Genomic DNA, 15883 nt, shown 5'->3' with positions numbered 1-15883 from the left:
GTATTTGTTTTTATTATTTTTATATAGAATCTTTATAAATTGGCTTAACCACATGTCCAATTTAATAAAATATTGTTATATCCTCATTATTCATTGTGAAGACATTCTTGTCAATCAGAACAATCAGCAAGATGAACAATAAAGGGGTAAAAAGTGTCTGGGCTGGGTTAAATCTCAATTGTTGTTGTTGTTGTTGCTAAGTCGCTTCAGTCGTGTCTGACTCTGTGCGACCCCATAGACGGCAGCCCATCAGGCTGGGCTGGTGAATCCCCTGGGATTCTCCAGGCAAGAACACTGGAGTGGGTTGCCATTTCCTTCTCCAATGCATGAAAGTGAAAAGTGAAAGTGAAGTCACTCAGTCGTGTCTGACTCTTTGCGACCGCATGGACTGCGGCCTACCAGGCTCCTCCGTCCATGGGATTTTCCAGGCAAGAAATCTCAATGGCCACTGAAAATAGTCTTTCTGCTCTAGGCAGGGAAATAAAAGAAATCTATAATAAACAGCTTTCTTTTTGTCAACTCATTATGATCTCAAATTATGTTGTTATATTGCAAACAACCTCATGGGGCTACTAAAGTATATGGGCCCCGCTGGCCAGTTTAGTGGCTCTCCCTAGATTTCTATGTTCCTCAAACTACTACTGGAACTATATTCTATACTCCTGCCCATGGTCACCTCTATTCTTCTTTCTCCCATATCTTAACTTCATGTATTCAGTCTTGGATGATTGGATAGCAAGAGGTTTGTGGTGAAAGTGTACTGCAGTTAAATAACGACAATAATTACAAGAAAAGAATCCTATACACTTACAGCACCTAAAACATCAATTATAAACACTTTGCTGATAACATAATACAGAAATATTTTACACAGCTGTAATCGTGTGTATACACATCATATTCTGGGGTTTCTCTTTTCCATTTAACCTAGTTTCATATACTCTTTGATGTATTGACAAATCACATTTACTTTCCATGGCTTATGTTTCCTTAATCATTCTTTACTTATTAGACGTATGTATTATTCTCATTCTTTTTCTAGATTAATCACACATTTCCTTTTAACCTAGGATAGACCTGAAAGTTACCAGGGGAAACCAAACAACCTTGTCCTCGATAGTTCATAAATTTAACTCTGCAGTATACCTGATAAGAGATAAAGTAAAAAACTTTGTGGTAGTTTTTCCCACTGGGTTTAGATGCTTTTTGCTGTTGACTTCTGTCTTATTTTTAGGTTTGTGGCTTATATGGAAAATAGTGGTTGCTGCAAATGATTGCCAGATAAGAGGGCATTATTATACCTAAAATGTAAAAATGCCAGATGTGTCAGGATTTTTTAAACCCTGCCAATAAAGGAAAAATACCTTCTGTATTGTATTTCATTCGCATATTGTTGAAATAGTCAAAAGCATTTTTTAAAGCCCATATTCTCACTACATTGTCTTGTCCAGCAGAGGCAAGTAATCTGCCACAGTGAGAAAATTTCATGGTCCACACAGCTCCCTGTGAAAACAAAGGAAGGTTCAAAGTTCAAAAGTTGAGACATTATTTTTCAGCCAAAAAAACCCCTTATAAGTTGTATGCCAAATGATACATAAAGTCCCTGAATATGAACAATTTCCATTCCAAAAGTGCCTTCATAAATCCAATTTGTTCTTAAGTCCAACAAAGTTAGCTTAGGTATACCCAACTAACACAATCGGCTATATAGTACTGTACTGTAATACATTTATGATACTTTTCAAACAAATAATATACAAACACAAAAAATTAAGACATTTTTAATCTGACAGTACAGTACCTTGAACAGTACAGTAGTACCACCTATATCACCACTGCTTTTATACTTGCTTCCAGACATCCTGGGCTTGAAATAAGGATACTGTACTACTGTACTCTATACAGTACTGTAAAGTACACAAAAGCACAACCACCTGAAGAGGATGCACACATGTGACCACGTATGCCAGACACGTGAACTAGCTTACATGATTGGACATGCGAACGCAGGTTTGCATCTTTGAAAGTTAGCAGGTTGAAGGTTTGTATGTAGGGGACTTATTGTATACTAAAATAATGCTCACATTACTAGCACCATTTAAAGCTAACAGTCCAGTGGTGCTATAATACCACAAAAGGGGCCTTTAGAAGACAGGGGGAAAGACAGCTGAGCTACAGTTTTCTATAATGTAAACTAACATCTTCAAGACCCATATATTGTCCACATATTAATGGAAATGGGAAATCTGAGGTGGCCAGAAATCTTCACTGCAAAAGTACAAAGCCTAGTCTGGGGTCTTAAGTCTCCTAGCTGAACATGACAGCAAGTGGAATAGAAGGGGGCACAGCCGTGAGAATAGCAATGACAACTCCTGACAAGGGCTGAGGGAAGAATAAGGTGCACCTTAGCAGTAACCCTCACAGCACTGGGCATTTGGAAGTGTTGGAATGGTGTGGTCTCATTCTGTTTTTCTCCCCAGAAAAAAGTTTTGTAGCATATTGCTAAAATTCTCAGACAGACAGTACTGAAAAGAGTGGGGAGGTATGTGGGGGAAAGCAATAAAGAATGTGAATCCTTAAAATGGAAAGGCCAAATCCCAAATAATCTTATAACCACTATTAAATTGATAACATACATCTATGCAGATCAAAAAGATCATCCAAGTTAGAGGTAACAGTTTATTTAATGGAATATTCATTTCCACAAAATTCCCACAAAAATGTTAAGAAATTTGTCATTTGGAGCTTATTGCCATGAGATTTTAACTTAAAACTAGAAATACTGAAAAAGACTCAATACAGTACAAGGAAATTCATCAGATTCCTTAAGGAACTTACTATAAACAACTCAAGCTTTTTTTAAATTTTATTTTATTTTTAAACTTTACAATATTGTATTAGTTTTGCCAAACATCAAAATGAATCCGCCACAGGTATACCCGTGCTCCCCATCCTGAACCCTCCTCCCTCCTCCTTCCCCATACCCTCCCTCTGGGTCGTCCCAGTACACCAGCCCCAAGCATCCAGTATCGTGCATCGAACCTGGACTGGCGACTCGTTTCATAAACTTTTATTTTATTGAAGTGTAGCTGATTTACAATGCTGTGTTAATTTCTGCCATATAGCAAGCACAGTGTTTCAGTTGTAAACATAATACGTATTCTTTTTCATATTCTTTTCCATTATAGTTTATCACAGGATATTGAATATAGTTCCCCATGCTCTACAACTCAAACGTTTTATGTGTAGATTGTAAGTACCAAAGTAAATTCAAATCTGGTTGCTGCCTGATATGTATAAGCCAACTTTTAGATTTAAAAATGTAAATAAATAAGTAGATTCCCTGGTCAAAGACCCACAGCATCACTTACCCAGTTCTGAGTTTATTACACTCTTCCCTGTGTTTCTAGCATTTTCAGGGGGTAACTGTGATGTACTTTGTGAACTTGACATCTACTTTGGTACATTTTAAGACAACGTGTACCCCTCTCTCTCTCTCTTTGCTCTTTCACTTCACAAAATATACCGAGCTTCTGAAATATTTGTATAAATTATTTAAAATATACGAGGGAACATTTTAAACATTGTTCAAAGTGACAGATCACCCTTAATTGCTTTTAAGTTTGGTACCTTTCTTTGGTAAAAGAAAGTTTACACAGCTTTCTTAATGATACAGGCCTAGAGTTTACTTATAAGTCACTTCTTGAACAACAATTCAAAGATGGACTCTGCATTACTTATTTATTAAATCATATTAATATCAATTCACTCTTCAGGCTCAGGCTAGCAAAATTATATATATAAGAAGACATCAGCTTTATAGAAGTCAAATTATTTCTCTCAACGAAAACAGAATCAATCCTTAAAAATAAAAAGGTTGCTTACCATATGTTCACCACTAAGATCTTGTACCACTTTGATCTGATCAAAATCGTAAGGTCCTTTGAAGCCATGTGCTGCTTTGAATTTAACTGGTCTTGTGTATGGCATTCCTTCATCATCACTTGATGAAGGATCATCTTGATCAGTATGAAAAACTGAATAGAAAAGCAATAGAAAGCATCACTAGCTAATGTAGATATTGCTACAATCATATTTTCATATCTACTGCTTACCAAGAAGATTCATTAATTGGAAAAGCAAAATCTGTCTACTACTAAATAGCATATTGGTTTAGCAGCATGGAGTCTGGTAGTACCAGACTGCCTGGGTCCAAATTCAGCTCTGTCATTATCTATGTGACTATGGGCAAGGTATTTGACCTTTCTGTGCCTCAGTTTTCCTATCTATAAAATGGGATAATAATGGTATCCCTGCTGTATTCAGTCGTGGGGGTTTCCCTGGTGGCTCAGTGGTAAAGAAGCCGCCTGCAATGCAGGAGACATGGGTTCAATCCCTGGGTTGGGAAGATCCCCTAGAGAAGGAAATGGCAACACATTGCAGTATTCTTGCCTGGGAAAACCCACGGACAGAGGAGCCTGGTGGGCTACAGTCCACAGAGTCACAAAGAATCAGATATGACTTAGTGACTAAACAACAACAATAATGATACTTACTTCATAGACTTTTTAAGAGGAGTAAATGAGCTAATACAGATGAAAGTGCTGAGAGCAGTGTTTGGCACAGAATAAATACTATGTAACAAATCAATACAGTTATAACAAGGCCACAGGAAGTTAAGGTGCAGAAATTCAGAAAATCTACCTAATTTTGAGAATATTTATAAACACTGATCTTACAAAACTAATTTACAACTGATTATTGAACAAACACCTCTTCCAAGTTGCTGCAGTCACAAAATATGTACAAATTCATGTTTAAGATAAATACATTTTTCTTTCCACTCATAAAATTGATAGTGAGAGTAATATGATTTATTGAAATGCTAAGATAAAAGCTATAAAGATTTATTACTTTCAATAAAATACAATGTTTATTATAAACTATAGGCTAAACTTAAATGACTACAAATCAATTAAATATTCAGTTGAAGGGTTCTATTTCTCTTACCTTCGTCTCTAACACTTTTAACTTTATTTACAGCACGTTCACCATATTCCTCAGCAAGGTGCTTCGCTCTCTTTACTGATTTTCCTAGGAACTTCTTTAGTTGAGTCCTTACCAAAAATGTAAAAAAAAAAAAAACCCAACCCAGATTACTTCTTCTTAACTCCAAAGTTCAACAATTCACAGATAATCTCATGAGCTGTGACTGGTAAAGAGTATCATTTTGAAATAATACCTTTTTTATATAAATAGTAGGTGTTTAACACCCCAAATCCCTTGTTCTATGCAATAAATATACTTAAATCAATATGGCTACAAAGGAAATATAGGCAGTCCCCCCAGTGACAGTATCATATCCTCTACAGCATTATCATGTCACTAGAGGAAAACATAGGTAGAACACTCTTTGGCATAAATTGCAGCACTATCTTTTTGGAGCTAACTCCTGGAGTAATGAAAATAAAAACAACAAAAAAATGGGATCTAATTAAACTTAAAAGCTTCTGCACAGCAAAGGAAATCATAAACAAAAGACAACCCACAGAATGGGAGAAAATATTTGCAAATGAAGTGACCAGCAAGGGACTAATCCCCAAAATATAAAAAACAGCTCCTGCCAGCTGAATATCAAAAAAAAAACAAAAACAAAACAATCCAATTAAAAATGAGCAGAAGATCTAAATATACATTTCTCCAAAGAAGACATATAGATGGCAAAAAAGCAGAAGGAAAGATGCTCTACATCCTTAATTATTATAGAAATACAAATCAAAATACAACGAGGCATCACCTCACATCAGCCAGAATGGTCATCATCAGAAAGTCTACAAACAATAAATGCTGGAGAGGGTAGGGCAAAAAGGGAACCCTCCCACATGTTGGTGGGAATTTAAATTGGTAAAACCACTATGGAGAACAGTATGGAGATTCTTTAAAAAAATAAAAAAGAACTACCATATGGTCCAGCAATCCCACTCCTCTGGGAATATATCTGGAGAAAAGCACACTTTGAAAAGATATATGCACCTCCAATGTACATTACTCACAATAGCCAAGACATGGAAGCAACCTAAATGTCCATCAACAAAGGAATGAATAAAGACGATGAGGTATATATATACAATGGAATATTAATCAGCCATAAAAAAGAATGAAATAATGAGATTTGTAGCAACATGGATGGACCTAGAGGTTATCATACACAAGTGAAGTAAGTCAAACACAAATATCATATGTTATCACTTACATGTGGAATCTAAAAAAACCATACAAATGAACTTATTTACAAAACAGAAACATACTCACAGACTTTGAAAACAAACTTACAGTTACCAAAGGGGAAAGGGGGAAAGGTGGAGGGGAGGAGATAAATTAGGAGTTTGGGATTGACATATACATACTACTATATATAAAATAGATAATCAACAAGAATCTACTGTATAGCACAGGAAACCCTATTCAATATTCTCTAATAACTTATATGGGAAAGGAATCTGAAAAAGAATGGATATATGCACATGCATAACTGAATCACTTTGTTGTAAGTTAAGCTAACATGATATTGTAAGTCAACTATACTCCAATATAAAATAAAAATTAAATAAAGTTATTATAAAATAGTGGTTATATTCCCCATGCTGTACAATATATCCTTGTAGCTTATTTTATACATAGCAGTGTGTATCTCTTAATCCCCTACCCCTATCTTGCCTCTCCCTTCTTCCTTCTCCCCACTGGTAACCACTAGTTTATATCTGTGATACAGAGATTAAATACATGTAGAGATTAAAAACAGATAAACCATTTTTAAAATCACAATAAGGTCTCTGCTATTTATAACTGAAATTATATTTTTCTGGTTAACTATAGGTTTACTACTATTATAAGCAAGAAAGCAGATATTTTAGCCATTTTGTATGATACCATCTCTAAAATACATACATTTGTGCCTTCTTCAATGGCACTTAGTGCTCAATAAATTTCTTTAATAAACAGGGTCAGTTACCATCTTTACTATTCTTTAATACACCAAGGGTTCTCAAATGATTCCAAGTGGGCCATAATAATGGTTTCCCTCTCAGCCTTCAAGGCAATAGGGTAGGGCCCAGAGAAAGCAGAACCCTGGGTCAGTCTCTTCTGGCCATCAGCTGCCTCATCAGCTTACCCCAGGATTCAGTGCAAATAATACCATGTTCTGAACATCATGATGTGAGAAGAAGTTGAAAGCACTGCCGTGTGGAATGGTTGAGCAATATATGAGTCCTTTTTATCATTTTCCTCATTCTTCTCTTGCAATCAGAGTATTCTCTGACATTCTTATGTGCTAACTTATATTTGTCATGGTCTGATGCTTCTATTTTGCTCTGAGATTAAATATCAGATGACCAGACTTTTTAAAATTATGTAAGAAGTAAGTATAAAGGTTTTCAATAAACCTGAGGAGCTTTTCTTTTTGAAAAATAATGAGCTTTACTGCATGGAGCATTCTCTTTCCTAGAGGTCTATATGTCTCCTGAATAATTCTAATTATACGGTCCTTAATAGTTGCCACTGTTAGACAGCCAAAGTCCAGATGGCTGAGGTGTTATCATATACCTCCACTGTGGGCATACCTTTTCTAAAAAAATCTCAAAGCTTTCTTTGCTATACTTTCCACATGAGGAAAAGATCAGACTTGAGTGGAGAACTCACTTTGGCCTTAGACTAAATTATTGCCAATTAAAGGACTTCCAGATATACAAGCTAGATTAAGAAAAGGCAAAGGAACCAGAGATCAAATTGCCAATATCCACTGGATCATAGAAAAAGCAAGGGGAAAACACCTATTTCTGATTCACTGATGACACTAAAGCCTTTGACTGTGTATTACAACAAATTGTGGGAAATTCTTAAAGAGACTGGAATACCAAACCACCTTACCTGTCTCCTGAGAAACCTACATGCAGATTAAATGGAACAGTTAGAATTAGACATGGAACAATAGACAATGCAAAACTGGGAAACGAGTAGGTCAAGGCTGTATATTATCACCCTGTTTATTTAACTTGCATGCAGAGTACATCATGAAAAATGCCTGCCAGGCTGGATGAATCACAAGCGGGAATCAAAATTGCGAGGAGAAATATCAATAATCTCAGATATGCAGATGATACCACCCTAATGGCAGAAAGCGAAGAAGAACTAAAGAGCCTCTTGATGAAGGTGAAAGAGGAGAGTGAAAAAGCTGGCTTTAAACTCAACATTCAAAAAATGAAAATCACGGCATCCAGTCCTATCACTTCATGACAAATAGATGGGGAAACAATGGAAACAATGACAGACTTTATTTTCTTGGGCTCCAAAAATCACTGCAGACAGTGACTGCAGCCATGAAATTATAAGACGCTTGCTCCTTGGAAGAAAAGCTGTGACAAACCTAGACAGCGTATTCAAAAGCAGAGACATCACTTTGCCGACAAAGGTCCGTATAGTCACAGCTATGGTTTTTCCAGTAGTCATGTATGGATGTGAGACTTGGACCATAAAGTAAGCTGAGTGCCAAAGAACTGATGCTTTCCAACCATGGTGCTGGAGAAGACTCTTGAGAGTCCCTTGGACAGCAAGGAGATCAAATCAGTCAAAAGGAAATCAGTCCTGAATACGTATTGGAAGGACTGATGCTGAAGCTGAAGCTCCAGTACTTTAGCCACCACGCATTTGAAAAGACCCTGATACTGGGAATGACTGAGGGCAGGAGAAGGGCGTGACAGAAGATGAGATGGTTGGATGGCATCATTGTCTCAATGGACATGAATTTGAGCAAACTCTGGGAGATAGTGAAGCACAGGTAAGCCTGACATGTTGCAGTCCATGGGGTCGCAAAGAGTCAGACACAACTGAGTGACTGAACAACAAGGGACTTGTGTATAATCAAGGAAATCCTACATGTCTACCACTGTGCTAGATTTTCATACAGGAAAACAGAATGGTATGATCAAAATCCTTTTGCAATATATTGTTCAGTCATTCAGTCATGTCTGACTCTTTGTGACCCCACGGACTGCAGCATGCCAGGCTTCCCTGTCCTTCACCATCTCCTGGAGCTTGCTTAATCTCATGTCCACTGAGTAGGTGATGCCATCCAACCATCTCATCCTCTGTTGTCCCCTTCTCTTGCCTTCAATCTTTCCCAGCATCAGGGTCTTTCCAAATGAGTCAGTTCTTCGCATCAGGTGGCCAAAGTACTGCAGCTTCAGCATTAGTCCTTTCAATGAATATTTAGGATTGACTTCCTTTACGATTGACTGGTTTGATCTCCTTGCAGTCTAAAGGACTCTCAAGAATCTTCTTCAACACCAACGTTCAAAAGCATCAATTCTTATGGTCTAGTTGTTTAACATGTATTTATTTTATTTTTTAAATCAGAAAACAATTTAAGATAATATAAATAGCAAATGTATGGTATATAGACTATAGCTGTCATTGAAATTGAGAACAGGAAAATCTATTATGAACTGGAGTGGTCAGGAAGAGTGTCATGTAGTTGAGTTTAGAAAGACAAATAGGATTTGGAGAGATGATGTGAAATGGAAAAGCAACTTCAAGAACAATTCATGTTCTTCTACCAACACTTCTGGTACCTATCTATCATCAGAAAAATAATACAAGCATGAAGCAAAATGTATTGATAATTTACTGTATGTCAGATGCTATAAAAATGACCAAGACAGCCTCAAGGAACTCATAATCCATTGCCTGAGGGCAGGGAGTGGTGGTGGTAGATGGATAAACAAACTGGCCAGAGCATAGATTTAAAACAATATGAAAGTTATCATACATAAAACACATACACACACACACACACACACACACACACACACACACACACACAGTAATAGATAACAGAAGCCTGAAATGAAGAAATTGGATGTAACTCACGTTTTCTGTTTTAACCGTCCACCATCAGTATCTGTTTGTTGAGACTGTAACTTCTCTTCATCGTCTGACTGTGCTGCATCATTACTACAAGAAGAAGTCATTTTAAAAGAAGCCATTTCTCAAAACTTCTCAAAAATCTCTATGTATACTTACTATACAATTAACTAATCAGTGTTAAGAAAAAAAATGTTTACACGCTTTATGTAAGTTTAATTTAAATGACCCTGAGAATTAAAAGACTTGAAAGATGGTACAATGCATAAAACATAAACAAATGCAATTCAGGAATTTATGAAAAAACGAACACAAAAAAGGCATTGTGCTGGGTAAAACATGCTGTGCAGAAATGACAAATTAACTTGTAAATATCTCCCTCCTTACTTATCAGGCACATCATGTGAAAGCTTTGGTTTCAAAGAAATTATTTCTTGGGTCTACATATTTCTCACAGTAAAGTCAATCATTTCACTCTAAAGACTGTCTGACCCTAAAAAGACAATACAATTATGTATAAATTTCTGATCCTTAAAGCTAGGTTTCAGAAGATCAGGTATTTATCCCACATGGCTTTTTAGCCTTTCATGTTTTAATATTGTCTCTAGAATAATATAAATCATTTTAAAAGAAGACAAACCAAATAGTATGATATTTAAGATATACCATGGAATCCGGTCCCATCACTTCATGGCAAATAGATGGGGAAACAGTGGAAACAGTGTCAGACTTTATTTTTGGGGGTTCCAAAATCACTGAAGATGGTGACTGCAGCCATGATACTAAAAGACACTTACTCCTTGGAAGGAAAGTTATGACCAACCTAGATAGCATATTCAAAAGCAGAGACATTACTTTGCCCCATAGCCTTGACTAGACGGACCTTTGTTGGCAAAGTAATGTCTCTGCTTTTGAATCTGCTATCTGCTGCTGCTAAGTCACTTCAGTTGTGTCCGACTCTGTGCATCCCCACAGACGGCAGCTCACCAGGCACCCCCATCCCTCGGTCCTGAGTGTTCGATGTTGAAGCTGAAACTCCAATACTTTGGCCACCTCATGCGAAGAGCTGACTCATTTGAAAAGACCCTGATGCTGGGAAAGATTGAAGTCAGGAGAAGGGGACTACAGAGAATGAGATGGTTGGATGGTATCACTGATTCAATGGACATGAGTTTGGGTAAACTCTGGGAGTTGGTGATGGACAGGGAGGCCTGGCATGCTGCGGTCCATGGGGTCGTAAAGAGTCAGACACAACTGAGCAACTGAACTGAACTGAACTAAGATATATATTTCCCCCCAAGTAACTGCACAGTTATAACAGAGAACAAAGTTAAATGAAGAAAATGTGATACACACAGGAATGTTATTCAGCCATAAAAAGGAAGGAAATCCAGCCACTTGTGACAATATGAATAGACCTTGGGAACATTAAACTAAATGAAATAAATCAGACACAAAAAGACAAATACTTTATGATATCACTTAAATGTGGAATCTTAAAAAAGAACTTGTTTTCAAAAAGAGGGCACAAAGTTTAAGAATATATACATTAATTGACTCTATTTTAATTCTAACTTTAAAAAAAGAACACTGAATGAAACCAAATTAGGGACTCTCACAGTTCATAAACAGAACTCTTCACCACTTTGAATGAAATACTACAAATGATGAATAATAACATTAGGCCATACCTTACATATTCCTTAGTCCTTCTCATGATGTGTAGAGTGAGAGGATTAATACCCGTTGGCAGTTTCTCTTCTGCAAGACTCAAAGGTATTTCTTCTCCAGTATCTAGGTTTTTAATCATTACACTGGCTAAAATTTCCTGAAGTAAAAAATAATACCAAGAATACCTATAATTTAATTATCTTTTTGAGTCCACAAAATCCTAAAATATTTAAGCTAAGAATTTTCTAGATACATTCAGTACTGTGTGCAATAATTTTATAAACATTTTTAGTGAGATACAATTCCCACACCACATACTGTACACATTTAATATATAATTCAACAGTTTTTAGTACACTCACAAAGTTGTACAACTACCACCATCATCTAAATTTAGAACATTTCTGCCTCCCTCAAGAGAAACCCCTATATCCATTAGCTGTCATACGTTATTCCCTTTTCCTCCCAGTTCCTGGCAACCACTAATCTACTTTTTTCCTCTATGTAATTGCCTATTCTGGGCATTTCATATAAATTATATTATATAGTATGTAGTCTTTTGTGATTGGCTTCTTTCACTTAGCATCATGCTTTCAAGGTTCATTTGTGTTATGGCATGTATCAGAAGCTCATTCTTTTTAATTGCCAAAATATAGTCCACATGGATGGATATACTACATTTTATTTATCTCTTTATCAGACATTTGTATTGTTTCCACACTTTAGCTAGTTATGAACACCTATGTACATTTTTTGTGTGGACATGTTTTCATTTCACTTTGCTGTATACATAGGAGTGGTATTGCTGGGTCATGGTAACTCAGTTCAGTTCAATTCAGTTCAGTTGCTCAGTCGTATCTGACTCTTTGCGACCCCATGAATCGCAGCATGCCAGGCCTCCCTGTCCACCACCAACTCCCGGAGTTCACTCAAACTCACGTCCATTGAGTCGGTGATGTCATCCATGCATCTCATCCTCAGACGTCCCCTTTTCCTCCTGCCCCCAATCCCTCCCAGCATCAGAGTCTTTTCCAATGAGTCAACTCTTTGCATGAGGTGGCCAAAATACTAGAGTTTCAGCTTTAGTATCATTCCTTCCAAAGAACACCCAGGGCTGATCTCCTTTAGAATGGACTGGATGGATCTCCTTGCAGTCCAAGGGACTCTCAAGAGTCTTCTACAACACCACAGTTCAAAAGCATCAATTCTTCGGTGCTCAGCTTTCTTCACAGTCCAACTCTCACAGCCATATACGATCACTGGAAAAACCACAGCCTTGACTAGACGGACCTTTGTTGGCAAAGTTATGTCTCTGCTTTTCAATATGCTATCTAGGTTGGTCATAACTTTCCTTCCAAGGAGTAAGCGTCTTTTCATTTCACGGCGGCAGTCACCATCTGCAGTGATTTTGGAGCCCCCAAAAATAAAGTCTGACACTGTTTCCACTGTTTCCCCATCTATTTCCCATGAAGTGATGGGACCAGATGCCATGATCTTCATTTTCTGAATGTTGAGCTTTAGGCCAACTTTTTCACTCTCCTTTTTCACTTTCATCAAGAGGCTTTTGAGTTCCTCTTCACTTTCTGCCATAAGGGTGGTGTCATCTGCATATCTGAGGTTATTGATATTTCTCCTGGGAATCTTGATTCCAGCTTGTGCTTCTTCCAGCCCAGCGTTTCTCATGATGTACTCTGCATATAAGTTAAATAAACAGGGTGACAATATACAGCCTTGACATACTCCTTTTCCTATTTGGAATCAGTCTGTGGTTCCATGTCCAGTTCTAACTGTTGCTTCCTGACCTGCATATAGGTTTCTCAAGAGGCAGTTCAGGTGGTCTGGTATTCCCATCTCTTTAAGAATTTTCCACAGTTTATTGTGATCCACACAGTCAAACGCTTTGGCATAGTCAATAAAGCAGAAATATGTTTTTCTGGAACTCTCTTGCTTTTTCGATGATCCAGCGGATGTTGGCAATTTGATCTCTGGTTCCTCTGCCTTTTCTAAAACCAGCTTGAACATCTGGAAGTTCACGGTTCACGTACTGCTGAAGCCTGGCTTGGAGAATTTTGAGCAGTACTTTACTAGCGTGTGAGATGAGTGCAATTGTGTGGTAGTTTGAGCATTCTTTGGCATTGCCTTTCTTTGGGATTGGAGTTAAAACTTACCTTTTCCAGTCCTGTGGCCACTACTGAGTTTTCCAAATTTGCTGGCATATTGAGTGCAACACACTTTCACAGCATCATCTTTCAGGATTTGAAATAGCTCAATTGGAATTCCATCACCTCCACAAGCTTTGTTTGTAGTGATGCTTTCTAAGGCCCACTTGACTTCCCATTCCAGGATGTCTGGCTCTAGGTGAGTGATCATACCATCATGATTGTCTGGGTCGTGAAGATTTTGTATAGTTCTTCTGTGTATTCTTGCCACATCTTCTTAATATCTTCTGCTTCTGCTAGGTCCATACCATTTCTGTCCTTTATTGAGCCCATCTCTGCATGAAATATTCCCTTGGTATCTTTAATTTTCTTGAAGAAATCTCTAGTCTTTCCCATTCTGTTGTTTTCCTCTATTTCTTTGCATTGATGGCTGAGGAAGCCTTTCTTATCTGTTCTCGCTATTCTTTGGAACTCTGCATTCAGATGCTTGTATCTTTTCTTTTCTCCTTTGCTTTTCGCTTCTCTTCTTTTCACAGCTGTTTGTAAGGTCTCCCCAGACAGTCATTTTGCTTTTTTGCATTTCTTTTCCATGGGGATGGTCTTGATCCCTGTCTCCTGTACAATGTCATGAACCTCTGTCCATAGTTCATCAGGCACTCTATCTATCAGATCTAGTCCCTTAAATCTATTTGTATCTAATATTAAACATGGTAACTCAATGTTTAATATTTTGAGGAACTACAAAACTGTTTTCCAAGGTACAATAATTTTTTAAAAAATGCATTGTTTAAAAGAAACAAAAACTAAGATTTTGCTTCAAAGTTTCATTCTGAATAAATTAGCCAACCAATATATACTAAACTGTAAGTTAAGAATCAAGCATTGAGCTTGTATATACTATACATCATCTAACATGTATAAAGACACATGTCTATAATATCAAGTTCCTTTTAAGCCCACTTCCTATGAAACATAGGCCTTGGCTTTCAATACATTTATTCTACCATATAATTGTGTGAGGAGAAGGCAATGGCACCCCACTCCAGTACTCTTGCCTGGAAAATCCCATGGATGGAGGAGCCTGGTAGGCTGCAGTCCATGGAGTCGCTAAGAGTCAGACATGACTGAGCAACTTCACTTTCACTTTTTACTTTCATGCACTGGAGAAGGAAATGGCAATCTACTCCAGTGTTCTTGCCTGGAGAATCCCAGGGACGGGGGAGCCTGGTGGGCTGCCGTCTATGGGGTCGCACAGAGTCAGACACGACTGAAGTGACTTAGCATAGCATAGCATAGCATAATTGTGTGAAAGGGCAAGTTTAAGTCAGAGTTAAACTTCCAGCACATTAAAAAAACAAAAACTAAGACAATCTTCAATTTTCATTTTTTCTTTTACAATATGATTTTTTGCCTAATAGCAATAAACTTATTTTTTGATCATAGTAAAATATATATAATACAAATTTATCATTATAACCCCTTTTAATTGTATAGTTCAGTGGCATCAACTACCTTTACATTGCCGTGCAACCACCATCACCATTCATCTCTGGAATTTTTTCATCTTCTCACTATGATCTTTATATTTTATATTTTCAAGAACAAACAAAAAAAATTTAATTATACCTCATCAGTAAGCTCTCTCCCAGAGTTGGATCTAGGTCTCTGAGGGCCCATCACTTCACCGGCTATTGTCTGCCCATCAGGTGCTTTTCCATTTTCCTGAAATTATAATTTTATAAACAGAAAGTAGACTGAGTCAGTTTTTATAAATATTCAATTATTCATTACCACACACAGTTCTAAAGAATTCCATAATACAGATAATGGAGCCTACTGAAAATTTAAATAGAACATTCCATTTCAGTCTTTTATTATTCCCATCATGCTAAAAAACATTAGGTACCAAAAGTGTTGCTGCTCATGAAATAATGTCTGAGTAGTCTTGAAAGCAAATAAATGTTCTATTTGAACTTGGTCCAAAATCAGTCCTCTGCTAGTAAAATTTGCCATTAATCAGGACTATACACATGGATGTCTTGAGGGCAGGGGTTGGCAAACTTCTTCCCGTACAGCCAGATAGTAAAGATTTTAAGTGTTTTGCTTCACATATAGTGTCTGTTGCATATTCTTTT

The 15883-nt window shown here is 37.1% G+C and overlaps 1 protein-coding gene across 1 annotated transcript in view; it reads right to left on the bottom strand.

Moving 5' to 3' along the window:
• WDR44 (WD repeat domain 44) overlaps window positions 1-15883 on the bottom strand; it is a 93148-nt gene that overhangs the window by 29791 nt on the left and 47474 nt on the right. Inside the window, 6 exon segments of the mRNA NM_174774.2 lie at window positions 1365-1503; window positions 3886-4037; window positions 5011-5117; window positions 9925-10008; window positions 11610-11746; window positions 15375-15470. Coding sequence (NP_777199.1) covers window positions 1365-1503; window positions 3886-4037; window positions 5011-5117; window positions 9925-10008; window positions 11610-11746; window positions 15375-15470 — 715 coding nt within the window.

The sequence above is a fragment of the Bos taurus genome, chromosome X (genome assembly GCF_002263795.3).
Source record: "Bos taurus isolate L1 Dominette 01449 registration number 42190680 breed Hereford chromosome X, ARS-UCD2.0, whole genome shotgun sequence".
NCBI lineage: Eukaryota > Metazoa > Chordata > Mammalia > Artiodactyla > Bovidae > Bos > Bos taurus.
This window is presented reverse-complemented; position numbering and strand designations above follow the sequence as displayed.